The sequence below is a fragment of the Malus sylvestris genome, chromosome 11, assembly GCF_916048215.2.
Source record: "Malus sylvestris chromosome 11, drMalSylv7.2, whole genome shotgun sequence".
Taxonomy (NCBI): Eukaryota; Viridiplantae; Streptophyta; class Magnoliopsida; order Rosales; family Rosaceae; genus Malus; species Malus sylvestris.
The window spans coordinates 4283530-4310488 of NC_062270.1; the positions used below are offsets into that span (position 1 = coordinate 4283530).

Sequence of the window (26959 nt, forward strand, 5' to 3'; positions counted from 1 at the left end):
ATTTGTTTATGCTTCTCCCTCTTCTTTTAAATCAGTTCGGGGCAGAGACTTGTGAGACAAGAGTTGGATTGAAGCTATGCAACGCCTTGCGTTACTACAACAAATGTGTATTGGGAAAACCAAATATCATGGTGTGCAAGGCCACACTTCTCCGAGATTACTTGTATTCCAGTTTTATGTACAAACGACTCCAAATGGCTCAAACTTTCGCATTGAAATTAAGTCATGTAAGATTTTCAAACCCACACCTCCTCTTCTCTTCTACTTCTAATTGATCAATACATTCTACTGTTGACTTCTGACTTACTAAGTTACTATATATGTTGTGTGTTTCCCAGTGCCATCTATATTTCTTTTGCTATGCTTTGGCGGTTTTCATGATGCTCAATAGCTATAAACTGACTCCAGGTACTGATGCGCACGATATTAATTCTCTCGCTCTACCTTCATTTCTCAATAATATACCTCTTTTTATAGTCCTTGGGCATTCTCCTTTACATGTTATCTTTCTTAATTCCGGCAACATCAATCAATATTTTAACTTTCTTTAGTTCATCTGTATGAGTGCTGAACCACTAGCTTGATCACCCATCATGGTATTGAATCTTGTTTAATCACACACTGCCAGCACCCAAGTAGTGTTAGATGAGTAATGCCAAGAATTGCCATCAAGCATGTTCATATAATATTTAGAACTACTGCAATTACTTTCTGTTTGTTATTGTTATCCTTATGAAGATTTTGGACTGATATTTTTATGGTTACTTGTGATTTATGACCTGATTTTTGTTGGATGTATGTCAACAATCTGTGATAATTTATATATGCTAATAAATAATAAATGCAATAGGAATTAACAGAATATAAAAAACAAACAACTTGAAGATCGAGGCTTGCGTACCGCAATGTCCTTAAAACAGAAATTTCGCCCCTACTCAGTGCTTGTAGTTCTACGGACGTTTGTTCCACCAGGATTCAACGATCTAAGTCAGAAATTCCAGCACCGAAAAATTGACTTCTGGCGAATATTAATGTGGTTCTCTCAGAAAGGATGTTTATGATTGCAGGAGAAGATTTATGATTTTTCTGTATTTAAAATGCCATGCAGATGGATGTATATATAATGTGATTATACCTGTTCACAACATGTATGAGGAATGGATGTATCTGTTGGGAGACATCTGCTGAAAATGGTGTTTTTGTTTCTGCGTTTTCACACTTCAGACTTCATCTGAAAAGATGAGTCTGTTGGTAAAAATAATTAATTAATTAATTTAAATTCGAAATTTAAAAAATAATTAATTATATATTAATTACCAATTAACTAGTACACCCCAAAGCCCAACCCCAAGGGTGAGCCCAATTTTAGTCTCCAGGCCTATTACTCCAATCATTTTCTATAAAGTACAAAACCTTATAAAGTGATAAAATCTTTTGAGAATGACCAATGTGGGACAAAGAAATTTCTACTCAAACTACTCAAATTTCCAACAATTTTCGAATCGTATAAACAGGGATTTGAATTTGGACAACTGTGGATATGGAGTTGCCCAAAGCTAGCGTCCTTTTGTGCCCAAAGTAGCAGAGTTGACAAGGAGGAGTGCATTAGTGTACAATCTACTTCGGATTTGCGCACCATGACCTCCCTTCGACAACTGAGTATTGAAAAGTGGTAAAGATAAGAAAGTTGGGTGAGCAGCCTGCAATTCCCACTCTCTCTTGAGACTGTCAATACATGGCATCTCTAATTTAGAGATTCTTCCAAGTTTAGACAGCCTCAATTCTCTCCATCATTTGGAAATCGGTGGGTTCTGGGAGGAGCTCGATTCCTTCCCCTTCCCTAATTTTCAAGTTGGATCATTAATGCATCTTACAAACTTAATCTTGGTGGGTTGGCCTAAGCTCAAGTCTCTGCCGCAACATATTCAACACCTCACTTTTTTAACATCTTTGATAATCTTGTCAATTGATGGAGTGGAGACTTTGCCCGAATGGTTGGGTAGCCTTACATCCCTTACATGGCTGAAGATTTCGTCTTGCAAGAATCTGATGAATTTACCAAGTGTCCATGCTATGCAACGCCTCACCAAATTACAATCTCTCCATATTTCTGGATGCCATCCCCTTTTAGAGCAAAGATGCACCAAGGACAGCGGCACAGATTGGCCTAAGATTTCTCACATTCCAAATATCGACAGTAAGTTTTTAAATTATTGAAATCAAATTACAGAGCTGACGTTATATGTTTATCACATTTCTTCTTTTATTCCGAGTCTCCAGTAGTACTACACTCAAATTTAAACTAGTATAACATATTTTGTTTATCCTTCTCCCTTTTCTTTTAAATGATCAGTTGAGGTCTGAGACAATACTTGGATTGGAACTACGCAACTGGAACGATGTAGTGCAGTAGGTGCAAACAGAGTCCAGGTACTGATGCATAAGATATTGTTTTTTTTTTCCAGAAATGTGGTGTTTGTTGTTTAAGATATTGTTTCATCCTTTCAACCATTGCATGCTAATGACTTTTTATCCTGATCACAATGGTAGTGGTGGATTTACCACATTTGTTGCTTTGATCTCTTACAGTTTGCGTATTTCATTGATTCCTACACAATGAGGAAATTTGTCTATAACTCTATATTATCTCAAGACTTGTTTTCAGGATAACGATGTTGATATAATAAATAGAACTGCTGTAATTGCTTTCTTATGAAGATTTTGGACTGATAGTTTTGGGTTTACTTGTAATATCTGGATTGTATGCAGAGTGATTTGAATACTATTGATTTTGTGTCTGTAGTTGATATTGCTCGAGTAACTTGATGAACTGTTGAGTACCCAAATTATTTAGAGCGATATTATTGTTGATTTTTGTGTCTTTCCTAGCAGAACATTTAAGATCTTGGGACTTTTTGGGATTCTATGAGAAAGTTAGTTGAAATGCAATTATCGAGAGATATTATTGTTGGTGTGTTCCAATGAGATTAAAATTATGGACTACTGACTTTTTATCCCGATGAAAATTGTAGCACTTCCCTTAGTCATTTGATTCTTGGATAATGAGGAAAGTGGAGCAAATGTTATTCCAAGACTTGTTAGCTGGTAAAACCATGTTCATATATTATGTAAAATTGCTGTAATTGCTTTCACTCTGAATCTTTGTTATTTTTATGATCACTTGTTTCTTTTGAACAGATATTTAAATTGTATGCAGAGGGATTTGGATTGAGTTGACTTTTGTCTCTGTGAACTTGATGAACAGAATGGACCCATACTATTGCAGAAATTAGGTAAATGAATCTTCAGGTCCAAGCCTTTTACTATCAGTTGCAAAGTTGAAATTTGTTTATATTTTTATTAAGTTGTTTTGGTGTGTTATCTTTGTACAGGCAGAATTGGAGTCCGATCAAAACTCATGCATGTATCAATATCATTCTTCAACTTCAATCATGTTTCCTTATCATCAAACCTTAATTTGGATACTGGATCAATATCCTTTGTTTGATACTCGTCGCCAAATCGAAATGCATCCTTATGTGTTTGCACAGAGATTTGAATTCAGTTGATTTTTTGTGTTGTGTGGATCTTTAGAAGCTTGGGCTTCCTAGCGTCCTTTGTGCCCTGCATTGCTGTGAAAGGATAGTGCAAGAAGCAGCCAGCTGTTGAATAAGGTAGAGTTTGAGATTTGAAATTGAAAAACTATTGTACTATCCTAATTGTAACTCTCTTTCTCTCTTCACTTGCCACCTAAAAGACTCTCTCATGCTCCTTTTGAGATGTAACTTACAATATTATAGTAAAAACGGGAGAAACTACTAAGCATGGGTGTAGCCGAGCTCGCATGTATGGAAGGTTCGCAAGATGTCATATGGACTTGGTGCTTTCTTCAATGAAAGAAACTCTGGATGCTTTATTGGGGATGAGCGTCTGTAAAATCAGCTCCAGTATCTAAGGTGTTTTTTTCTCCTTTTATTTTACATTGAACAATCTAAGCACACATTTTTTTCCCCTCATTTTAAGGTTTTCTCCATTTCATATTCACCATGTACTTATTAGTCATTATGCCATGATGATAACGATGTCGGTGTAGGTCCTTATTGGGTGCTTTGGGTCACCCGTCCTGTTACCATTGTTTCAACACCACAGTATTTTACAGATTCTTCGGGCTATGAAGGTAATACTGTCTCTTTTGAGCCACTTTCTTATGCCATTATAAAGGATTAACATTTTTGTCATTGAGAATTAATCGTGTTTATAATAAATTGTGCATTGCGGATATGAAGGAAGTAGCCTCTGTTATTTTAAGCATAAAATTCAAGCTGCAAACAAGTTACTTCTACAAACACATGTGCGTTCTCTACCCCAACTTTCTAGGATAAAAAATAACGTCTTTCATTTTTCTGCAGTTGTGTTGTGGCCGAGGACATCGGCATAGGCCTTGCAGCAGACAGTTGATGGAATGAAGTGTATCATAACCAAAAGTGGGTAACTTACTTTCCTATATGAACGAAAGAAGAGTGCTTCCATATATGCCACCTTCCTGATATCTCAGATTATACTTCAAATTTGATAAACATGTTCACTTCATCTCTTAAAACTCCGGTTTCAGGTACACAGCTGAAGAAGACTTCCATAATGCAGATTTAGTCTTTGACTTCATTGGAGATCTCCCGGAGGAGCGAAATTTCATTCAGTGCCGGTCCTCCATCTACAATACCTTTGGATGGTGATTAGGGTTTCAGCTAAGATAATAGACAAATGAGTCTGCGTTCGATAGTAATCCTGCTGTAGATATTGCTGTTGAAGTAGTATTTCGATTGTATACAAGTTTTTCTCGTTATTCATGATTGTATGTAGAGTCAAAGGATTATATGCAACTTTTTTCTTTCTTTTGAAAATGATGACTCAATGTTATTTATTCCTCCTCCTTACAGACATAAACAAAGCAAAAAGGTCCTACACTACCTAATTTATGGATCATGTCCTTGATTACTAGAAAGATGGGTGTGAAGTGCAAAAAAAAGTGCCTTGATTTTTATTTAATTAAAGGGATCCCTCCATGTGTTAAGCTCCTACAAAGTGGAGAGTTTACAAAGAAATTAGACCAAATTGTCATTACAAACTTCAATTACTAATACATCATTCTTGTTAGATTTCATGGTTCCTTGCACATCTTCAATGAGGTCAACCTACCACATATATAGGAGGACAGTCGAGTACATTATTATTATTATCATGATTTTTTATATCAATGATATAAAATTATGTGTATGTTTATGTATAGTTTATGTATAATGTTGTACAATTCGCATGAGGATAACCTTCTGGGACTGAGCTCGTCCATTTTATTGCATGCATTCAACTCTCTCCTCTCCCTCTCTGCCTCTTCACACATTCCATGCTCCATTGTGAACACTTTACTTACTTGAATTGAGAAAGTCATGAATTGAAATGGTACATTATTGTTTAGGTAAACATTTGAAACTTGAATTAATACTTAATTTTTTATTCTTTATATGTTAGTAAACGTTTAGAGGTCGCACTTGGTGCGATGGCAAGTGCCTTCGCCCATGAGTGGTAGGTCTCGGGTTCGAGACTTGGGAGCAGCCTCTCCATAAATGGGGGTAATGCTAGCTGACATTCACCTCTTCCAGACCCTGCGTAAAGCGGGAGCCTTGTGCACTGGGTACGACCTTTTTTTATATGTTAGTAAACGTTTGAAAATTCAACAATTGAAATGGTATGGATTTCTTGAGTACTCATTAATAGTAAGTCAACATGTCATAAGTTAAAAGGAAAACTAATGAAAAGAGTTTGAAAACTTTGAGTTTTAATGATAAGGACAAAATTAAGGGTAAAATGAATAGTACCAGGATTGACTTTTTAGTGTAAAAATATGGTTTTTCGTTAAAATGAACAGTACCGGGAGCTTTTCGTTAACGTTCCCAAAGTTAAAAGGCAAATTTATTAGGAGAAATCATGAATCAGGATGATACCTTGTTGTTTATGTATAGTTGATCTCAAACCTGAATTGAATTTGATGGATGTACCCCACCTAGGATTTATTATTATTATTTGTGTATTAGCAAACATGAGAAGTAAGAAGTCAGAATGATACCAATTTCTTAATATTCTTTCGTAACAAGTGAACATATAAAGATGAAACATTTTCCAAAGTTGAAGGCTTCAAGACATATAACATAAGGCTGACATTAATTGTACATGATTAGCTGCTAGATCATGATTAAAATGGGTTGTCTGCCAAGCTGGGAGAATGAGAGACTAAATGCAAGTGGATACTTAAAAACAATGTTTAATCTTATGACCAAATATTAAAGTAAAATTCATGTGCTATTGTGTTTTTAGTACGTTATAATACACCTTTGAATATTCCATGTAAAACCAACTTTCACAAACATAATAAATACAAAACAATTAGGTTAACAATAATTTAGGAGATTGATCTAGAAAATTCTTCTTTCACACCCAAACTAGGCAGAAATGTTTACTTGTAGGGTATACATTTTGTTCGTATTTCACTCATCACGCTTTATTTCAGCTCTCAAGTGTTATAGGCACGAAAATGATACATCTCATTTAAGGTATAAAAATCCTTCTCCAACTCACGAGGTACATATGGTTATGTATGTTTAATTATGAAACCTTTGAAAAGTGCTGCTACTAAGACATCATGATCGTGAGTGGGGTTCCAAACCTTGCATCACGACTCTACCAGGACTAAAATCATCAGTTAGCTCACCTGAAAGTTCTTGCTCTTCCACTGGTTACCAGCTTATGACCTGTGGGTAACGAAGGCATAGGCTACGATTGGTAAATCTATCTTGTGCCTTCTGCCTGCGAGGAAAGAAAGAAGAGCAACAAGGTTTAGTTCAGATTTGACTGTTTGCAGCATGGGAGCGGATCACCCAAAAAATCCCTGGGAACAATGAAAAAAAAAAGATATCTCGGTAACGAAAACTATAGGGGGCTGGAAAACTCGCCAGAAACTGGGTAAACTTTAAACGTTTATAACTTCTTCAATAATCAATGAAATCGAGTGATTCAAAAACTAAAATCATACTTATCGACGATACAAAGAGAATGATACCATTTTTGATGGCTAACTCTCCGTGGTTTGGCCGACAAATGGCTCAAAAGTGGCTAACTCGACGACCAAGACAGCCACTTTCAAGGCATTTTCCGGTCAAACCACGGCCATTTAGCCTTTGAGAAATGTACCATTCTCTTCATCTTGTCGAGAAGTATGATTTTTGTTTTTGAATCACTCGATTTCGTTGAGTATTGAAGAAGTTATGAATGTTTAAAGTTTACCCAGTTTTCTGCGAGTTTTCCAGTTTTCCTACCAACCAGTCACCTTTTAGGCTATTTTCCGGCCATCTCCGCTGACCATTGGGCTTTCAAATGGTATAATCTTATTCTACACAATCCTATCTTCATTTTTGATATATTATGGATCGAATTTGGTTAAAAAACGATTGAGTTACGAAGTTTTGAAAATTGCCCAAACTTCCAACCAAAAGCTCCAGGACACTTAACAGAGTTATTAACGGAATGACCAAAATAATGGATGGTGGACAATCTCAGGGACCATTTATATTGATTTTCAATCTCAAATACCATTTTGGATAAAAAGCCTTTAATTAGTGAGAAGGTAAAGTATCTTTTTTCATGTGATGAGCTAAGAATCTATTTTTGGAATTTTTGCATTTGGCATGGGGTGTTGATGAGCTTGCAGATGATGGAGCAGATCTAAAATGTAATAATGGTAGGTTGAGGGTGGTTGGCAATAAAATTAAAAAGGAGGGGGATGGTTGGATCCCTCCCTTCAGTCCACAACTCTTCCATCAGAGATCCCATGTCTCATTAGCTTCAACCTTCAATTAAATTGGTCACTTCTTGTCTTAATTTAAGTCATATCATCATCATCATCATCACTTTAACACATAACCCAATGGGTTAGATGGGTGGGAAACTTGGGAGTGTTGTAATAGCAGCCACTCAAGTTCGATTTTCAATCACCTCAAGCATGATCAGTTTTTAAAATAGACATATTGGTCTCGATTTAACTATTGCATGAATTGTGAGGTCGGTTCTTGAAACCTGGGTTTTGCTTTTGTTTCTCTCTCGTGTATACCAACTTCGTAGTTGAACACTTACGTAATCTTTGAGAGCAAACATAAAGATACGTACATTACGTGTGAAATTCATAGGAAGCTAGCAATTTTTGTGACCTATTTAGAGTCACCATTGCTTATTTATATCCACATTCTCCGTCAGAGATCTGACTATATGCAATGGGAAATGGTATTATTGATGAAGCTTGACATTATAACTTTTCACATGTACGTGTTTTTGCGGGTTCAAAATTTTGAAAACCCTCTTGCAGTCCTCTGCAGCATGAAACCTCATTGACCCAAAAAGCACCCTTCCCACAGGAACCGAAGGAAGCTGAGGGAGCTACTGCCACTGCTCGTTTAGCCTACCAATGGAGTAGGATTCTCTCCCTTTTTTTTTCTCTCCCCTTCTATCCTCTTCTATTTGTAAAGTCACGGTTAAGCCACGTCAATATCTTATATTAATTTTACATTGAAAGAGAAAGACAATTTAGAAAATGTGAGAGAAGGGGAAGAAAGGAGATGAAAAGAGGAGGGGAGAGAATCCTAGTCCCCTACGAATATGGGAATTTGAAAAGGATTAGGATTCTCTCCCCTCCTCTCACACTCTATTTTGTCTTTCTCTTTCTACAAAAAATTAGTATAAGATGTTGATGTGACTTAACTGTGACCGTTCAAATATGAGAAGAGGGAAGGGGAGGGAAAAAAGAGAGGAGAGAGTCTCTTTCTCCATTTGAAAATTGAATGTTGAAATAAAGAGATTTTTCGTTGTACCGGAACACCGCCTAGGATTACTATGTCACTATAATTATGACATATGCAATTATTATTATCTATATATAAACTTGAAGTTGGAAATATTAATCATATCACTTATCTATATTATAATACGCAAAGTGATACACAACGTAACGTTTCGAAAACATAGGTAAACATTTTTCGTTGAAATTAAACAATAACTACTTTTTCGGCCACAATAAGTCATTTTGGTACACTTAAATGATTGTTAGCCAGTCCATGCATGCAATTGCATCTACTCAAGTTTCCCTACCTAATTGACCATAAAAAGTTACCCCTGCCGAGTCGATGTGAGTACAGTGAAAGAAAAGGTTTCTAGACGTACAAAACCCTGACGTGTATTACCTTAACAATTTCTCAAAAGAGTGTAGGAGAAAACAACCAAGGTAACGGCTAGGAAGACTACGAGTAACGTCTCAATTCTTCAAATTGAAAAGCAAATCGGTTCAATATTTTACCAAGTACTATGATACTATTTTAGAGCAACGCTAAGGAGACTCTCAAAGTATGACTATTCATATATTTCATGTTACCTCACAGTTTAGTGTCAATTATCATGTTAACATTATAAAACATTGTGCTAAAAATATAGGGTGACAGAGAATCTATGGAGAGTCCCATTTTTTTGAGAGATTCTCCTTAACATTTCTTATGTGGAGATGTAGGTTAAGTCAACTAACTAAATATTTAAGACATTGTAGCCATTCTTTTATATCCATGTTTAAATATCACTTTTCAAAGATTAAAGTAATTTAAGAAAAAAGTGCTTTAACTCTTATGTATTTGAGGTTGAATATATACATATTTTTTTAATTAGAGTTGTTTAAATTGTTGTTTTACAAAAAAAAAAATAAATAGTGTTAAGCCAAAACAAAAAAACAGTAGTACTTTGAGCTGGGCTTTGTCTCTCTCAGTATGCTCACGAAGTGAGAGAGATGGGCACACATCTCACACACACAAAGGCAGTGCAGTCCTCTTCATCTCCCTTTTCTTTTTTCCCTCTAATTTACTCATTCCTTCATCTTCTTTCCCCTTCCCTTCTCCTTTCTCCCCTTCCACTTTTTCAATTCAAACACTAAATTTTCCTTTTCTCAATCTCCAAAACCAAGCTTTGAAATTTCCCTTTTGCTCAATTGTCTGGTAAGAAAATTTGAAGCACTTTTTCCTGCTTAAAATCCCACCAAACTCTCAAAAGTCTCAGACTTTTGTGCTTTTATTGCACCCACATTTCTGCTGAGTGAGTGGTTATCTCAGAAGAAACCTGTGGCTGTAATGCCTGGATTGGATCTGAAGCTTTTCACATCAAGGAAGGAGCTTTACCCTACGCTGTTCAGCTCAGGCAGCTCCTCGGCTCTGACTGCATTCTCTGCTGCAAACTGCAGGTAAAAAAAGAGCTTATAGATCTTAACTTGCTATGCCTGCCATTGTGAAAAGTGCTTTCTTTGTGTTATCTCCTTGCATGAATGCCTTACTGCTAGTTCTTCCACTTAATTTCTGCTCAACCCATTGAATGATTTTTTTCAGTTTCATTCATTTACCATAATTAAAATTTTGAATTTGGTCAATGTGGTTGCTTTGGACTAAACCCACTTTTCTTGTGACTGTTGGATTAAGTTTTAATTTGTTCAAATTACTTAATGTAAATGCTTTGCATTATTGACTACCTAATCTTCATTTGTTCGTTTTCCTGCTGAACCAGGAGATTGTGAGCCCTCCAGAGGTTGCATTTTGATTTTTCTCTAGTCACTTTCGTAGACTTTGGTCGAAACAGCTCCCCATGAAGTCCTGTCCCTTTTTAGTTATTCCCTTCCTTTTTGGCATTGCCATTCTTCTTCCCCTGGTTTTCTCTGACCTGACTTCCGATAGGCAAGCGCTTCTTGACTTCGCTGACGCTGTTCCTCATCGTCGAAAGCTTAGTTGGAACCCTGCTACCCCTGTCTGCACATCCTGGGTTGGCATCACTTGCACTCTAAATGGCACCCGGGTTACTTCCCTCCGACTTCCTGGAGTTGGACTGGTGGGCTCTGTCCCACCAAACACCCTCGGTAGGCTAGATGCCCTCCAGATTCTTAGCCTTCGGTCTAATCTCCTCCGCGGTGTCCTTCCTTCTGATATTACCTCCCTTCCTGCACTCCAGCGCTTATACCTGCAACGTAACAACTTCTCTGGTGACATTCCTACCTCCTTTTCACCTCAACTCAATGTATTGGATTTATCATTTAATTCCTTCACAGGCAACATTCCACAAACAATGCGTAATTTGACACAACTCACAGAATTGAGCCTCCAGAACAACACCCTTTCCGGACCTATACCTGATCTCGACCTACCTAAGCTCAAGCGTCTAAATTTAAGTTACAACCGTCTTAATGGCTCTATACCATCATCCCTTCAAAGGTTCCCCAATTCATCCTTTGTGGGAAATTCACTTTTATGTGGAGGGCCTCTTAAGCCTTGCTCCCTCGTCCTTCCTCCGCCACCTCCTACTTCCAATCCACCACCACCAATAGCTCCTCATAAAAAAAGCTCCAAGAAAAAGCTCAAGTTGGGATACATCATTGCTATTGCAGCTGGAGGGTCTGTTCTGCTGTTGCTGTTAGGCCTAATTGTAGTTCTCTGCTGTTTAAAGAAGAAAGACAATGGAGGAACTAGTGTATTGAAAGGGAAGTCTTCTACCGGCGGAAGGAGTGAGAAGCCCAAAGAGGAGTTTGGGAGTGGGGTGCAGGAACCCGAGAAGAACAAACTAGTTTTCTTTGAAGGTTGTTCTTACAATTTTGATCTTGATGATTTGTTGAGGGCTTCAGCTGAAGTGTTAGGAAAGGGAAGTTATGGTACTGCATACAAGGCGGTCTTAGAGGAGGCAACAACAGTAGTAGTTAAAAGGTTGAAGGAAGTGGTTGTTGGTAAGAGGGATTTTGAACAGCAAATGGAGATTGTGGGAAGAGTTGGACAGCACGCAAATGTTGTTCCACTCCGTGCTTATTATTACTCAAAGGATGAGAAGCTTCTAGTTTATGATTACATCTCAAATGGAAGCTTATCTGCGCTTTTGCATGGTATGCATGTCACTTCTCTCTATTTACTGAAGTGTGCAAAGCAGCTTGCTACCTTCAATTTTTCTTCTCTGTATTGGCAATCACTTGGTTCTTCTTTCGAAAGTCTGTAATGGATCTATTCAGGACAGGCTATTTAGATCATCTTTTTAGAGAATTCAGCTGTTTGCTGAAGCCATTGTCTTGTGCACCACACTCAATTTTTATTGAATCTTATGGCAGGAAACCGAGGAGGCGGAAGAACTGCATTAGACTGGGACTCGAGGGTAAAGATTTCCCTTGGCACCGCTAGGGGAATTGCTCATATCCATTCTCTGGGTGGTCCAAAATTCACTCATGGAAATATCAAGTCCACAAATGTCCTTCTTAGCCAAGACCTCAATGGGTGCATCTCCGATGTTGGCCTGACTCCTCTCATGAATGTTCCTGCCACTGCTCGGAGTGCAGGCTATCGCGCTCCAGAGGTGATTGAAACCCGCAGGCACTCTCATAAATCAGATGTGTACAGCTTTGGCGTCGTCCTCCTTGAGATGCTGACTGGAAAAGCTCCACTCCAGTCGCCGGGGCGTGATGATATGGTTGATCTTCCTCGGTGGGTCCAGTCTGTGGTCAGGGAGGAGTGGACCGCAGAGGTATTTGACGTTGAACTGATGAGGTACCAAAACATTGAAGAAGAAATGGTTCAAATGTTGCAAATTGCAATGGCGTGCGTGGCAAAGGTTCCGGATATGCGACCGAGCATGGAAGAAGTTGTTAGAATGATTGAAGAAATCCGGCAATCAGACTCAGAGAACCGGCTATCTTCCGAAGAGAATAAATCAAAGGACTCAACTGTGCAGACTCCTTGACCGCTCAAACTTGTTGCTGTTTTCATTTAGTAGGATCTGAGAAATTCATGATAGAACTGTACATTTTTTGTACATGCCTCTTAAGGTTTTCCCAAGCATTATTCAATTACATGCATGACTTTGTAGAGTGGCAATTTATCAGTCCAATTGTGAAATTTTTCCAAGTAGTTTAGGTGGGGTTTTTTGTTTTCTTGATTTGTTGTAATATTGAATTTTAACATAATGAATTAATCGACGATCTTCAATAATTCAATAGTTTTGTCTAATCTTTGTTTTAGAGAAGTGATTTCCGCACATTCATGTTTATTTCTGACATTTGAATTGAATAAATCAAATAGATAATCAAGTGACATAAATAAACATTGGCGGAAATCATTTCCATTATTATTTCCTATTCCTATAGTCACATTTTAATCACTATAAAATTGACGTTGAAAGTACACATCATCACATTATGAGACAGCTAATGTGGTTAGAAATGTTGGTCACTTGGTCTAAAGCTACTCTTACGGAGATGCACGTTCTAGGCCCTTGAAAATAGGAGGATATATATATGTATTTAGGGGTTGCATTTCCGTTGTAGGTCAGTTTCTCTCAAAGTCTGGCGATTCCAATTTCCCTTGCATGCCAACTCCGATTTTCCGTATGTAGATTGTGGTCTCGGTTTCCAGCCAAGAAAAGTACTATGTTTTTCTAAACACATGAAAGATCCTTCAAAAAACTGGTCACCTTTATCGTCGATTGCTATCCTCCGTGATCTGGCAAGGAGGTGCTAGCTAGAGTTCCAACAATGGCAGACGGTTCATCCTTGCCTCCACCTCCTGGCCGCAACCAATCAAAGGCCAGCAGTGCGCGGCATGTTGCCTTTTCTGAAACTGCCTCAGCTCCCAGCAAGGTCCGCGAACATCCCTATCCGGTTCCCGACCTTGACCATGAGCGCCCCAAGCGTATTCGTCCAGGCTGCTACGCTTGCTGCGCATGGTGCTGCTTGGTCTTCTTCGCTATTGTGATTCTCGCTCTCATTATTGGTTTCATTTGCGTGGCCATCTTCCATTCGTATCTCCCAACAATCTACATCCGAAGATTCAACGCCACCAGCCTCAACTTTACTAAAAACCACAATAACATTGTCTTGAAGGGAAATGTAGATTTTCTTGTGGAGTTCTTTAACAAGAATGACAAAACTGAGCTCAAGTATGGCGCCTTCAAGATCAAAGTTACGTCTGCGCACATCCCGCTAGGTATCACCCAGTTTTCTCAGTTTACTCAGGGCCACAAGAACACCAAGTCCTTGAATGGAACTGTTAGGGTTAATAAATCCAAGATTGACAAAGACGACGCAGACCAACTCAAGCTCGACATGAACAATAGGGACATGACACTGAATTTAGACATGACCGGAAGCGTTAGCTTCCCCATTGGAGGAATTCCATTTAACGACATTCCGATCATTTCAAACTGCGATGCCAAGCAAAGGGAAATTGATTTCGGAAACAAGGCTAAATGTGATTATAAGATTATCCCCATATAATGAAATCCTCGATGATCTCCATCCGCGTTCTCTATGTTACGGATAATAGTTTAGATCCTGCGTTTTTCCTCAACTCTCTGGCATGATCGTGGGATTACTTTAGACGAGACGAGAGATTCAAAGTGGTGCAGGAAAAACAGCTACCAATAGTGATGAGGGAAGAATGGTTTGAGCCATCATATATCATACGTCGATTGGATAAAGGTTTGGTTGTTTTGTTATGTATTAGCCTATCAGGTCTAATCTTAAAAGCTTTTACTTCTTTTTGTGGTGCTGGATCTTTCATTAGTGTTGAGAAACTTGTTTAGAATCATTAAACATGTTTAAGGTTTTAAATACTAGTCTTATATCGTGATCAAATGTATTACATTTCGTGTAAGGGGGTGCAATCTGCAGATGAATAGTTGATTTCTTTCCTCATCACCTTATGAGTTATGGCCTTAATACACAGAAGAATTATATGTTGACTAATCGATAGTTGACACTGCGTAGTGAAATCTATTTCTTAAGTTGAAAGATGTCTCAAATTTGAATCTCTTTCTCTTTCGTTGATAAAAGTTGTTTGAAACACAACCAAGTAACAAGTGATACATAATATTGTTTCTAAGGATAAATCTTGGATGTACTTTTTTTTTTTTTTTTTTGTAGAGACGGATTAGGCGAGATTAGCTCTACGTCAACAATCGCGTGCGAGGCACCAACCCTCTCCCAAAGGAGAAAGGACCGTTGCACCCATAAACCCCCCGCCCAAAACAAGTTTATAATTCATCTTCATTCCTGCCTCGAAAGCTTATGTTTGGACGAGAGATTTTATGACAGTCTCAAGAAATTAAAGTCGAGTTAGCGAAGAATGAGTCACAAAATGTTAGACAAGGGAGATTATGAATGCATGACATTAGAGGTGTGTGAAAATGATTTACAATTCAACAATAAAAAAATTGATCTATAAAATGACCATGACAAAGATTAGGGCGGGCAACGCCACCAAAATAATTTTGCGTCCGTTTCTCAGGTGAGGCATTGGGCGGGTCTCAATCCTGAGTCCCATCCTAACTACCGGGTGCCAATGAGGTTCCAGGTCCGAGTGTCGAATTAGGTTTTTGAAAAATGGATGCACATAACACCCAATCGATAAAAATTGAAAGGTAAGAAGAATCCAACCCTATACAGTCAAGTGAATGACTCACTATTAACAATACTGTATTGAGGTAATTTTGTTACGATATTGATAATATTGACATGATCCTTACATTGTATTGAGATTATGCTAATATTGTTGATACAATGTCTATAATGTGAGTATATTGTCTCCACGTCATACATATATATGCTCTTTATGCAAAGGGATCTCCATTTTTTTCAAAAAATTAGAATTAGGTGTGGGGCTCATTCCATATTAAACTTCAACGATCCGAATCGTCTATTTTGTAAGTCTCGATTTATAGATCATCCTTGCAAAAATTCAATTCATTCCAAAACAATTTGCTTATTTAATTATCAAAATAAAATTTCATTATTTATTATATAACAAAGTATTCGTTAATTTCTTTAAACTCAATTAGATGTCTTAAACATTTCCGATTTGGCTAATATTTTGCAAGGATGATATATGAGGTGCAACTTGAAAAATAGACAGTTCGAATCGTTAAAGTTCGATATGATGTTCCATTTTTATAAAGAAATGAGAATCTCCTCCTTTAAAAATTATATACACACACGCGCGCGATATTGTTCTTGTTGTTGATAAATTCAAACATAATCGTTGTTAATGAATAGGACGAGAGGGGAGCCGCCGCTGCTCCTCGTCGTTCCGTTCAATCTGCAAACCCGTCTCAGCAACCACACAAATCGATTCCCAACGCAATTATAAGCCTATTTGAATCTTACAAAATCCCAATTATTTGTAATTAAATCCGAATTCCCACTTACATAGCAATCGAAATAAATTGCATCGAACAAGGTAAAGTGAAAGACACAAGAACACAGAGAGGAACCACAAAGCCATAAACCCAATTGAATAAAGCAAAGAGTTGGGAGAAGCCTACACATAAATACGTCTAGCAATTACTTGCACGATCTGTTAATTCGATACAAAATAATACAAAAATAACAAATTTTTGGTCCACCCTGAATGAGTCTTGTTGTTATATAGTCATCCGTTAAAAACCCGATAAAGTTTGCCAATTCTAAATTTTTTTTTTTGAAACAAGCGATATTGTCTACACTAAAAGGGAGAGTGGGCTAAACCTCACAATGGGTGAGCCATAATAATGTTTCAAATTCGCCTTTGGCAGAATCGAACCTAAGACCTCTCACTTACAAGTGAAGATGAATGTCACTAGACTGTAGTATTAAGTGGCTAATTCTACATGTTGGACATGTAATTTCTAACATGACCTATTAAACCGACACGAAACGACACAACTCGTTAATGAATATGGTCGTTATTAGATAACAAGTTTGACAAGACATGACTCGTTTGTTAGGTCAGAAAGGGACTAGATTGCAACTAACAAAGGGTGCCGTGGCAAAACAGTTAAAGTACATCCAGGAGGATATCCTCTTTATGAGGATCCTGTAAATCCTCAAATCGTGTCCGTTCATTGTATATCATGCAATCAATTTTCATCAGATACTATTCATGTTTAATTTAAAATAAAAGTATTTAAAATAATTTATGACCGCACAATGTGAAGATTCCCACCCAGGATCCTCACAAAGAGGATCCTCATTCAAAGTACATTGTTCAGTATTAAATTGTTATCAGTTCGAGCTACTTTTGTTTCTAATTGTTCGTGGCTTCACTAACTCCCCATGTGACAAGTGCATATCCTACTCTTTGAGGGCGATCCAACCACATCCATGCTACTCACAAAATAAGTTAAAACTTGAAATATCACTTCTAGTATACAATCATACTAAAATTGAGTTAAAACTAATTTAATGTGTGGCATGATTGCCTTATTGATCCAGTTATAGAAGATTTAGATGGTCAAACACCAGTGACTTTCGAATATACTTGTGCTTCAATATTTTAGGCAATAATGTGAAATTTTTGAAAGGTTGTGCCTGATTAGAAACAAAATAAAATGTGAGGGATGTATTTTGCAATGAGTATATTTTTGCTCACCATTCTTAAGTGGTGATAATGCTCGTCAATCTACTTATAATTATTAGATGAGTTTAAATTTTGAAATTTGTATATATCTATTACACAAATTTTAAAATTTAAACTCATTAAAAAGTAATAATACGGTGATAAGCACCAACATCACTAGAGGCGGAGGAAAATATCTTCTTTTGTAATTAGCTTTAAGTGGAGGGTATGAAGGATGTTGTAATATGGAGGAGGACATGGATCCCACGCCAAGTTGGAATATAAACATAGAAAATTCTAGGAAAGTCTTTTTTCTTTCTTATCTTTTTCTATATATGTGAAAATACAAAATATATTTCCCCAATTTTTGAACTTCTCATCTTCTTTCAATCTCGGATTCTGTCAAATCCCAATCGCGCAATCTCCTGGTATTCTTCCCCTTCTCATCCAATTCTCTATTACTCTGAGATTTTTGTTTTTGTTTTTAATTTATGTGAAATAAAGGTATCCGCTTTAATCTGTGATTTTGTGGGAAATTAGGGTTTGGATTTTGGGAAATTAGGGTTTGTTTTGGCTCGCGATCTGGTTTTGATTAGGTTTTTTTTTTCTGGGTTTTTCAGGTTGTGTTTTGTGTGATTGTGTGTGTTTGTAGGTGTTGTCATGGCATCTAAACGGATCTTGAAGGAGCTCAAGGATTTGCAGAAGGACCCCCCTACCTCATGCAGTGCTGGTATTTGCTCCTTTTCCTTGGACAAATCCCTTGTCTTTTTGTTAAATTTGGATCCCATATATAAAATTGTCTTAGAAATGTAGATGGTAGTTCCAATTGCAGCGAATTAGCGGGGTTTTTTTGATGATTTCTACTGTTTCCAGCTTCGATTTTTAGCAAAAAATTGGCCCCTTTTCATCAATTGGACAGAAAAGAAAAAAAACTGAAATTTTAACCCTTTGCTTTATCGATTAGGAAATAAAGATGTAGCAAATTTGGGGATGGTCCATTTGGGAGCGAAACAATCCTCCTTTAATGGTTTAACTGATGTAAAAAAGTGATGGTAGGATATTCTCGCATTGTGGTGGGTTTTGTATGGGTCTCGTATGCTGGGTCATGCATCTTATGTTTCTCGGGTATATGCATATTTTGATCACTTTACTGAACTTGGCATACATTCTTCTTGTGGGTTTCTCTTTCATGGATTATAGGTCCTGTGGCCGAGGACATGTTCCATTGGCAGGCAACAATTATGGGACCTGGTGATAGCCCATACACAGGTGGTGTTTTTCTAGTTTCAATTCATTTCCCTCCAGATTATCCATTCAAGCCTCCAAAGGTACAAATAGAAAAACCGGGTCCTCATGTTTCTTTATGTAGTTGTGGTCATGTTTCTCCATACAGTATCATTATTGAAACATGAGCTTTCGTGAGTCATATAATGGGTGAAATGGGTACCTGCACAAAGTCTTTAGTTATCTATTTGTACACGCAGGTGATTCGTTACAATGTTCTCTGCAGTTTATGTGAGGGGAACTTCATGTGTATCATATCTGGAATTTTATTTTAGCCATAAGCTGCAGATGCATTTATTGGACACAGTTCATTTTTAAGTAGTTGTCATTCATGATGTACCAGGCCACATTACAATTATATTCAAGCTTTTTTCTTCTCCTGTATTTTGTTTTGGAAGGGGTTGGGAGGGATGTGTCTGTGCGAGAGAGAGATTGCATTTTGAAGTAGTGTTGGTTACTGATATCGCATTTCGATTTTATGTCTGTTAGTGGGAGTGTTATATAATACCAAGTTAGAAACTGTCTACAAACTGATTACTCCTTTAGGGGCTTTAGGTTCTTCTGCCATCAACATTCAGTTGGCCAAAATATCCTGTATATCAGCTGTATCTTTGTTTAAAGTGATTCTTCTTTTTATTTGATTTTAATGTTAAAATGTTCTTTTTGTTCACAATTGATATTCGGGATATTCAGGGATATGTGTTTTCGAATTCAATAAAGTGGCAAGGTGTTTATCCGTTCCCTCAGTTTTTCATGAATCGTGTTTATCTTAGAATACTTTTAAAATTGTACGACAAAAGCTTATTATTGTAAAATCATGTTATCTATAGCAGGTGCCCATTTTATGTTTTTGGCTTCTTAGTTATCTCTGGTAGAATTTTAGAGGCTAACTCAAGTTGCGTGTGTAGTCTAAGGCTTTTGGTCTACTTGTGATTGTTTCAGAATTTGTCTCTTGATAGTCTAGAATGTAGAGCCTAACAACTCAAGTTCCATTTCAGGTTGCATTTAGGACCAAGGTATTCCACCCAAACATTAATAGCAATGGAAGCATATGTCTTGATATTCTCAAAGAACAATGGAGCCCGGCACTAACCATTTCCAAGGTTTGTGTAATTATTTTGTTCTTGTCAGAATTCGTTTTGTGTGTGGGACTACAACAGCTGTGGCTTATGTCCCCTTATCAGATTAAAAGGAGATGTCCTGTGGCTGCATCCTAATGCACCTACATCTCATTCCAAGCCCTGTTGCATCATGCGACTTGCAACTGGTGCTGTGAGACGTATTCATCATGTGCGATCCTACTTTTCACTCCATGTCCTGTTGTATCACTTGAGATGGGATGAGTGATACGGCTCGAGCATGTGGGTGTGCCTAAAAAAGATGAGATGTCATCATTTTACGGGATGAAGTTAAAATACAGAGCAAGTAACATGGTATGCTGATGAGATGTCGTCATTTTGTGGGATGGATTTAACGTTGATTCCTTTTAATCTGATAAAGGCACTAAATTCAGTTCCGTAACTTCGTTTGATATGGGTTATAATGTGTATCAAATGAACTTGTGTTTCAGGTGCTGCTGTCCATATGCTCTCTGTTGACGGACCCCAACCCCGACGACCCGCTTGTCCCTGAAATTGCACACATGTACAAGACGGACAGGGCAAAGTATGAAGCCACTGCTCGCAGTTGGACTCAGAAGTACGCGATGGGGTAAAACCAAAGGTTCCGGCATTTGTTATAAGGCTTGCAAATGCACGAACTCCATCTCCTTTTAAGTGAACTTTGGAAATATTGAAAATTTATCTATTTTGTGAGACTTAAAGTTGATCAAGGAACAAGTTCACATTTGTGAATATTCATTTGAAGGCATTCGAGATGGAAGGAAAAAACGAGTGTAATGTATCGATGCTATGATATTTAAGTGAATGGTTTGTTTGTTGAAGAAATAATGCTTTTTAAGAGCACGATTGCTTTAGAGTGCCTGGTTAAACACCATCCAAATGAAAGCGATTTTGTGTTCAGGTCGATGAACCCGTTTGGAAGTGATCCTCGGAGGGATAGAATCACTTCTTGGAAGAAGCACATGAGAGGCGCTTCTCCATAACACTACTGCCCCTTGTGCCTTCAGAAGAGTGTCACTTTTGTCCCTCCTAGAATCACTTCCAAAGATGAAACGATGTGTTACACCGAATCCATTTGTATGTGTTACTTGACGTGGGTTAGGCCAAGTGGCCATAAAGTTTCCCGCTTCCTTGCTCCCAAGTTCGAGTCCCTTTCCCGAGTTTAGAGCAACGAGAACTATTCCTTACGTGCGTATATTGTGATGCTTCTTAAGCTCTTTTATCATGAAGGGAACGTCGTATATATCTATGATATAGAATAATGTACACATATTTCTTTTGTTTTTTTTATCATTGGTAGCTATAAAGCGCAGAACTTGTGAATTGGATGCGAACGAGTCACACCGATGGGCACTTGTGGTTGTGGTGGTGCAAGGTTTGGCACCGAATGATGTGCTCCGTTTGAATTTTCATGTCTAGAAGCCACGTGGCATCATGGGTTCTTCTCTTTCCAAGTTCCAATATCAATCTTCTAGATTTCCTTCTATTAGGTGAAAAGTTTTCTTGATTAACTTTAATGCATCCGATCCTGAGCGAGAGATTTAAAACACGATATTTTGAATGCATAAAAAAAGTTACATGTCGGTTGGAGTAAAGAGGTAGCCGAAGCACACACCCCTTTCTTTCACCCCACCCCATCCTAGCTCCCGTAATTCGCCCCTTGCCATTTCGCTACCCTTTCTGAAGAATTTGTCAAAAATTTTGCTCCCAAGATAGTTAAACTTAAGGGCGAGTAAGGGCAATAACCTTCGTTCGACGTTACGTGTATCCACCCCTTAATATGTGAGTCATAGATTCTCGATGCCCAGGTAACATGGACAGTCCTAGATTCTTAAACTAATAATACAAGAAGTTAGGTCATGCATGATTTAAAAGAAACGTCATCACAAACTGCTGGAAAAAATTAACCCTATTTTAATTCCCCATTAAATTTAAGTGTGCACTTTGAGGGGGCAAATTAAGATATCTTTGATTAACTTATCGCTTGGTTGACAAGCAACGAACCTCCATCTCCAGTCTCTTTGTCCCAACCCTAATCATGCATGATTGCTCACTTTTCTCACGTGCTGGCTGATGGATTGGGGGTCTATCGTTGCCTTTGCTTCCTCCCGAAGCATAAACCAACCCTATCAACTTTTCGACGTTTTTCAGTGGTTTTCATTTCATTTAATTTAATTTTGAACCCATCTCTATGTATGTAATGCCGCCACAAGGTGTGATAGGTTGAAGAGAAAAGTAGGATTACATATACAATTATTAATAGGTTTTGACAAATTTACTCTCTACCTATGTTATTTTGACTCAATCCAATTCTTGATTAAAATAATTCAATGGTGTCTTCTTTTCATGGCTCGACCTCTTGTATATAACGAGCCGTTTATTTTTATGTAAAATCACAATTTGACACTATACAATAAAATAAAGAGAATCTTAAATAGTGGAGTCACATTATTAGACTTGTGTGACCGTCCAATAACAAGCAATTAAGTGTTACAACTAATATCAGTGTGTGGCTAGATGAAGAAAAACACAAAAATATTATAAGTGTAAAACAAAGTGGGATCAAACAGAACCAGTTGCCGTACTGAAGATTTTTAACCCAGAATAGGGCTTTTTTTTCAGTAAAGGGATTAGGTTTGATGGGGTCAAAGAAAATTAAAATTGGGTCCATAAGCTGATATTTGTATACGATGATCGTGATGTATATGGCCTGGCATGCACCTATCATTCCATCACCCATGCGTTGAAGAAGAAAAAAGACACCGTTTGAGTCTCAATTTTTAGCACACAAACTAAACAGTTTCATATACGCTGCAGAAGCTGTGGACAGTAAAAAGTTAAAGCCACAGCTTCCCGATTAGGTGGAAAAAAGAGTCTAAAGAGAAGCATGCTTTTGGAGACGCACCAACATACCAAACGGAAAGGGATCCTCTACGGATCCCTTCCATCAAATCCACAAAATCTATTAATTTGGATATTTAAAATTTGATTCAACGGCTATTATAACTTTTAAAGAAGACTCATATTTTTAACTCTTGGATCAAATTTTAAGAGCTCGGATTAGTGGATTTGGTGGAAGAGATCCAAAGAGGATCCCTTTCCATACCAAACACAGTAAAAGGCAGAGAAAAAGAGCTGCATGCTAACTAGAGAAACCGCGTGGTCGGTTTCAAACATGTAAAACGTGAATTAGCATTGTGTCTCCAATTGTATATCTCTTTGTATTCATCACTCTCGTTATGTGTACGTCAGACACAATGCAAGTTACTTTCTCTCATTTAGCAAAACTTATTGTGCTATCTTAAGCAGAATACAAGTACATCCTCTCATTTAGTAAGACACATATAGGTCTCATATGAAAACACATTACTAGAGCATAACTATCATTTACGATGTACGTGTAAACTATTTACACTAATATTATTGTATATAGACACCACCTGGAGTTCAGAAAATAGACATACGAGGTGTTTTGAGAACTCTCCGAATGTTTTGCACGGTTCTTTTTCTATCAACCAAGTGTTTGATGTAATACCTGCTAAGCATTATCTCGACAGATTGCGTGAACAACACTGATCAACAAATTATCTTGATATCACTCATCAAATGTTCGACGAAGTACCTAAGTGAATAAACTGATTTTTTTTTTGCGCTGCATACTCTATTTCTATCTAAAAAACTTGAACCTTTAATATGGGAAGACCCAAGATTCGAATCTTGTACACAATATAAAAACGGGGAACTTTAACGAAAACTCCCGATACTGTTCATTTTAACGAAAAACCATATTTTTACACTAAAAAATCAATCATGATACTATTCACTTTACCCTTTATTTTGTCCTTATCGTTAAAACTCAAAGTTTTCAAATCATTTTTATTACTTTTCCTTATAAAAACAGTTTGTTGTTAAGGATTTTTTAGGGAAAAGTTATGCATCGACCGACCCTATATATACACAGATGTGTTGGCTGAGGAAACTCTACTTTGCTATAGAATTTCAATATTAAATTGGAGAAGGAAAAAATCAGAGAGGGAGGACTAATTAGAGGAAAAGTTAGGCAATTTGTGAGCGTGAGTAGTGGGGTTGTTTTTGTTTGTGGAATGAAAACGAGAGGTAAGAGGAACCGAGGAAGAGGCCAACTGACACGCGTCAACAGAGAGGTTTGTTTTCCCGCTTAACACTCCAGACCATGACTAATGACCCATGGCCCATGACTAATGACCCATGGCCCATGACCCGCTCACATACGTACTCCCCCAGTCCCCCTCACTCACGATATAATTTACAACCATTCCCTAAGTCAAAGTAAATATAAATTAAATTAAACAAAAGAAAACACCAGACATATAAAGGGAGTTTTAACGAAAAGCCCGTGGTACTGTTCACTTTAACGAAAAATCATATTTTTACACTAAAAAGTCAAACATGGTACTATTCACTTTACCCTTTATTTTATCTTTATCGTTAAAACTCAAAGTTTTCAGTCATTTTCATTAATTTTCCTAAATATAAAACATAACAAACAGGGGTCACAGTGGGTAATTTCACAAGAAAGCAATACATTTTCGTTACGACTTAGTTTTATTGGTTTTGAAAATAGTATGTAGCTTAATTAATTAAGAGTATTTATTTATGCACTTGAAATTATGAGTACAACTTTTCACTTGCCCAACATCACTTGTAGAAAAATAGAAGGAAACTTTAACGAAAAAATCAATCATTATATTATTTATTTTACTCTTTATTTTGTCTTTTTCGTTAAAACTCAAAGTTTTCAAGCCATTTTCATTAGTTTTCTCAAAATAGAATTGGTATTCACACTTTACATTCATTCTCTGTGCACCTCTATTTATTTTGAGAGTTGTTATTGACATTAAAAAGATTATTCTCCTTCCTAAACATGTGGAAAAAAAAACAAAGGAGAACATGTATTTTCAAAAGTATGAATACAGACTTTTAATCAAAAGTAAAATCGGACGAGACTAAACACACAATAAGTGGCGGATAAATTAATTTTCTAAAGTTTATGCAGGCGTTGTATATTTTCTTAAAAATAATACTGAGAATACCAAATTTGGAAACCAAACCATTTCCACATTTGTGTATTCTATTCCTATCCTATCCATGACTTCCATGCACTATAAATACACTTTACCCTTCCCATTTTTCTCCGTTTTCCTTCTCTCCCAAACCTGCAAAGGGGTTTTATCAGTAGCTCACTCTCTGCCAAAAGCCTCCATACAGCTCCCCTTTGCAGTTCCTCCCTCTTCTCTTTTGCTCCTTCTTCTTCCTTCCACTCCAAAAAGCTTCTCACTTTTACCCTCTCTCTCTGTCTCTCTGTCTCTCTGTCTCAACCTTCTACAAATTCAAAACCTCACTCACTTCATCTCAGTCGTACTAACTTTTCTACATGCTCTCGCCGTCGATTCTTCATGTTGCTGCTTCCGACCAAACCCACATCTCCGATTTCATTTCCTCCGCCTCTAAATCCATGACAACCTTCCAACCCACCTCGTCCGCACACTCAGCGGTCAAATTTTCAGAGCAAATCACCACCGTGACAAAACCCATGATCCAGGAACCCGATAACCCGATCCGAGTCCCGCCAAAGCTCGTCCGGATCATCCTCACGGACGCCGACGCCACCGACTCCTCCAGCGACGACGAAGACAGCGGCGTACGCAGAGTCAAACGACATGTCAGACAGATCAGCCTCGAGCTCTCCTCGCCTTCCTCTTCCTCGCCTTCATCTTCGTCGTCGTTTTCTTCGGGTCAGTCGAAGCGGGCCAGGAAAGACCCGAAACCCGTAAAGCGAACCGGGTCGAAATCGCCGGCAATGGATGCATCGCGCCAGAAAAAGTTCAGAGGCGTACGCCGGCGGCCTTGGGGTCGATGGGCTGCGGAGATCCGAGATCCGACTCGTAGAAAACGGGTCTGGCTCGGAACCTTCGACACAGCGGAGGAAGCCGCCAGTGTTTACGACAGAGCTGCCATCCTTCTCAAGGGTCCAGATGCCATCACCAACTTTTCTAACGCCGTTACAACGGAAGAGAAAGTCGTTGCCGATGTGGTGGTCCCAGCTCCTCCGCAGCGATGCGGGTGCGTATCTCCGCCGTACAGCGAGGCTCTCTCGTCGCCTACCTCGGTCCTCCGTTACGAGGAGCAAACGCCGTTTGATGGTTTCATATACGGAGATGTTGACGACTTCGTGTTTGATATCGACTTGCCGTTAAGCTTTCCAGATATTATGTTGTCGAGTAACAACTTTGTGCGCGACGAGTTTGGCGAGTTTAACGTTGACGATTTCTTAGCTGACGTCGTAAGTTGAACCCAGCAGTACTCTACACGTGTAACTCCAAGTAGGCAGGATTATTTTAGTTTGGGACTGTGCTGCAATTTGTAAGTGAAGTGAGTTTTGTTAAGTGGCGCAAGCAGTACATGGAATACCGAAAATGTCCTCCGGAGTGTGATGTACAATCACTACGAGTATAGCCGATTATCTCTAATATATACGGCGGTTTTGTGAGAACTCGTTTTTGTAGTTTTATTTTATTTTAAATTATTTGTGTTTAATTGTAATTAAAGACGGATTATTATAAATTTTTATTGATATTTGTCAATTGAGAATAGAAGCTTGGAGACTATTGGAGTGGGGAAAGGAATAAAATTAAAAATCATAAATGAAATGGTGCTTTTGATTTCTTGGACATGAAGCTCGTTGTTGAAAATTATAAATGTGTGATATTCACACTCTATTTTACTTTTTACACACCTTTTTAATTTTCAGTCATCGAATCGGATAAATTGAAGAAAATCAACGAATATAAATTATTAAGGGACATGTGAGCAGTTTATATTCTTTTCTATATTAAATATTACATTTCGCTTATTTTAAAAAGAAATATATTAACCTATATTTACAATGCTTTGAATTTTAATTACGTTATAGTGATTTGTAGCGAGTCATTCACTCGTTTTTCTGACATTGGGCTCGTTTGAAAGTCTTTTTGAAATGATTGAAAATTTTTTAGGTGAAATTTCTTTAGAAATGGTCCTTAACAAAAGTTCAAGTGGATCCTTTAAATA

General features: G+C 37.7%; 5 protein-coding genes across 23 annotated transcripts in view; all 5 read left to right on the forward strand.

Annotated features, from left to right (window-relative positions):
* The window catches only part of LOC126589217 (putative disease resistance protein RGA1), a 120256-nt gene extending 115355 nt beyond the window's left edge, over positions 1–4901 (forward strand). For 5 of the 17 annotated variants that reach the window (XM_050254421.1, XM_050254444.1, XM_050254443.1 and 2 more), the window contains 2 exons: positions 36–227; positions 339–764. In XM_050254421.1, coding sequence (XP_050110378.1) covers positions 36–55 — 20 coding nt within the window. In that variant the 3' untranslated portion in view covers positions 56–227; positions 339–764. Of the gene's footprint in view, positions 1–35; positions 228–338; positions 765–850; positions 1181–1514; positions 1894–2353; positions 2431–2892; positions 2986–3032; positions 3106–3198; positions 3294–3392; positions 3957–4093; positions 4178–4409; positions 4485–4612 lie in introns of those variants that run through there. The other 12 variants (XM_050254429.1, XM_050254428.1, XM_050254431.1 and 9 more) reach the window with 12 other exon arrangements.
* A 4927-nt stretch (positions 4902–9828) lies between these two features.
* LOC126589222 (probable inactive receptor kinase At5g58300) lies at positions 9829–13085 on the forward strand. 2 transcript variants are annotated; one of them, XM_050254453.1, is made up of 3 exons: positions 9829–10318; positions 10636–11992; positions 12212–13085. In XM_050254453.1, exons 2-3 carry the CDS (start codon positions 10714–10716, stop codon positions 12835–12837), a joined length of 1905 nt encoding a protein of 634 aa, XP_050110410.1. In that variant the 5' UTR covers positions 9829–10318; positions 10636–10713; the 3' UTR covers positions 12838–13085. The 2 variants fall into 2 exon arrangements, with proteins under 2 accessions (XP_050110410.1, XP_050110411.1); XM_050254454.1 differs by having other exon boundaries at positions 10639–11992.
* Positions 13086–13627: 542 nt separating this feature from the next.
* Positions 13628–14368, forward strand: LOC126589303 (uncharacterized). Its single transcript, XM_050254574.1, has one exon. It carries the CDS (start codon positions 13628–13630, stop codon positions 14366–14368), a length of 741 nt encoding a protein of 246 aa, XP_050110531.1.
* Positions 14369–17727: 3359 nt separating this feature from the next.
* LOC126590899 (ubiquitin-conjugating enzyme E2 28-like) lies at positions 17728–20698 on the forward strand. 2 transcript variants are annotated; one of them, XM_050256417.1, is made up of 5 exons: positions 17728–17893; positions 18118–18195; positions 18666–18793; positions 19748–19852; positions 20320–20698. In XM_050256417.1, the coding sequence occupies exons 2-5, from the start codon at positions 18126–18128 to the stop codon at positions 20461–20463; spliced, it is 447 nt and encodes a 148-aa protein (XP_050112374.1). In that variant the 5' UTR covers positions 17728–17893; positions 18118–18125; the 3' UTR covers positions 20464–20698. The 2 variants fall into 2 exon arrangements, with proteins under 2 accessions (XP_050112374.1, XP_050112373.1); XM_050256416.1 differs by having other exon boundaries at positions 17729–17893; positions 18086–18195.
* Positions 20699–25033: 4335 nt separating this feature from the next.
* LOC126591502 (pathogenesis-related genes transcriptional activator PTI6-like) lies at positions 25034–26493 on the forward strand. The gene has a single exon (XM_050257202.1). The coding sequence runs from the start codon at positions 25284–25286 to the stop codon at positions 26199–26201; it is 918 nt and encodes a 305-aa protein (XP_050113159.1). The 5' UTR covers positions 25034–25283; the 3' UTR covers positions 26202–26493.
* The last annotated feature ends 466 nt before the right edge of the window (positions 26494–26959 follow it).

Bases quoted from the DNA above. Each gene is read 5' to 3' on its own strand.
- LOC126589222 (XM_050254453.1), top strand. From the start codon at position 10,714: ATGAAGTCCTGTCCCTTTTTAGTTATTCCCTTCCTTTTTGGCATTGCC. The intron at 11,993-12,211 runs GTATGCATGTCA...ATCTTATGGCAG, and splicing joins CTTATCTGCGCTTTTGCATG to GAAACCGAGGAGGCGGAAGA.
- LOC126589303 (XM_050254574.1), top strand. From the start codon at position 13,628: ATGGCAGACGGTTCATCCTTGCCTCCACCTCCTGGCCGCAACCAATCA.
- LOC126590899 (XM_050256417.1), top strand. From the start codon at position 18,126: ATGGCATCTAAACGGATCTTGAAGGAGCTCAAGGATTTGCAGAAGGAC. The intron at 18,196-18,665 runs GTATTTGCTCCT...CATGGATTATAG, and splicing joins CCCTACCTCATGCAGTGCTG to GTCCTGTGGCCGAGGACATG. The intron at 19,853-20,319 runs GTTTGTGTAATT...CTTGTGTTTCAG, and splicing joins CGGCACTAACCATTTCCAAG to GTGCTGCTGTCCATATGCTC.
- LOC126591502 (XM_050257202.1), top strand. From the start codon at position 25,284: ATGCTCTCGCCGTCGATTCTTCATGTTGCTGCTTCCGACCAAACCCAC.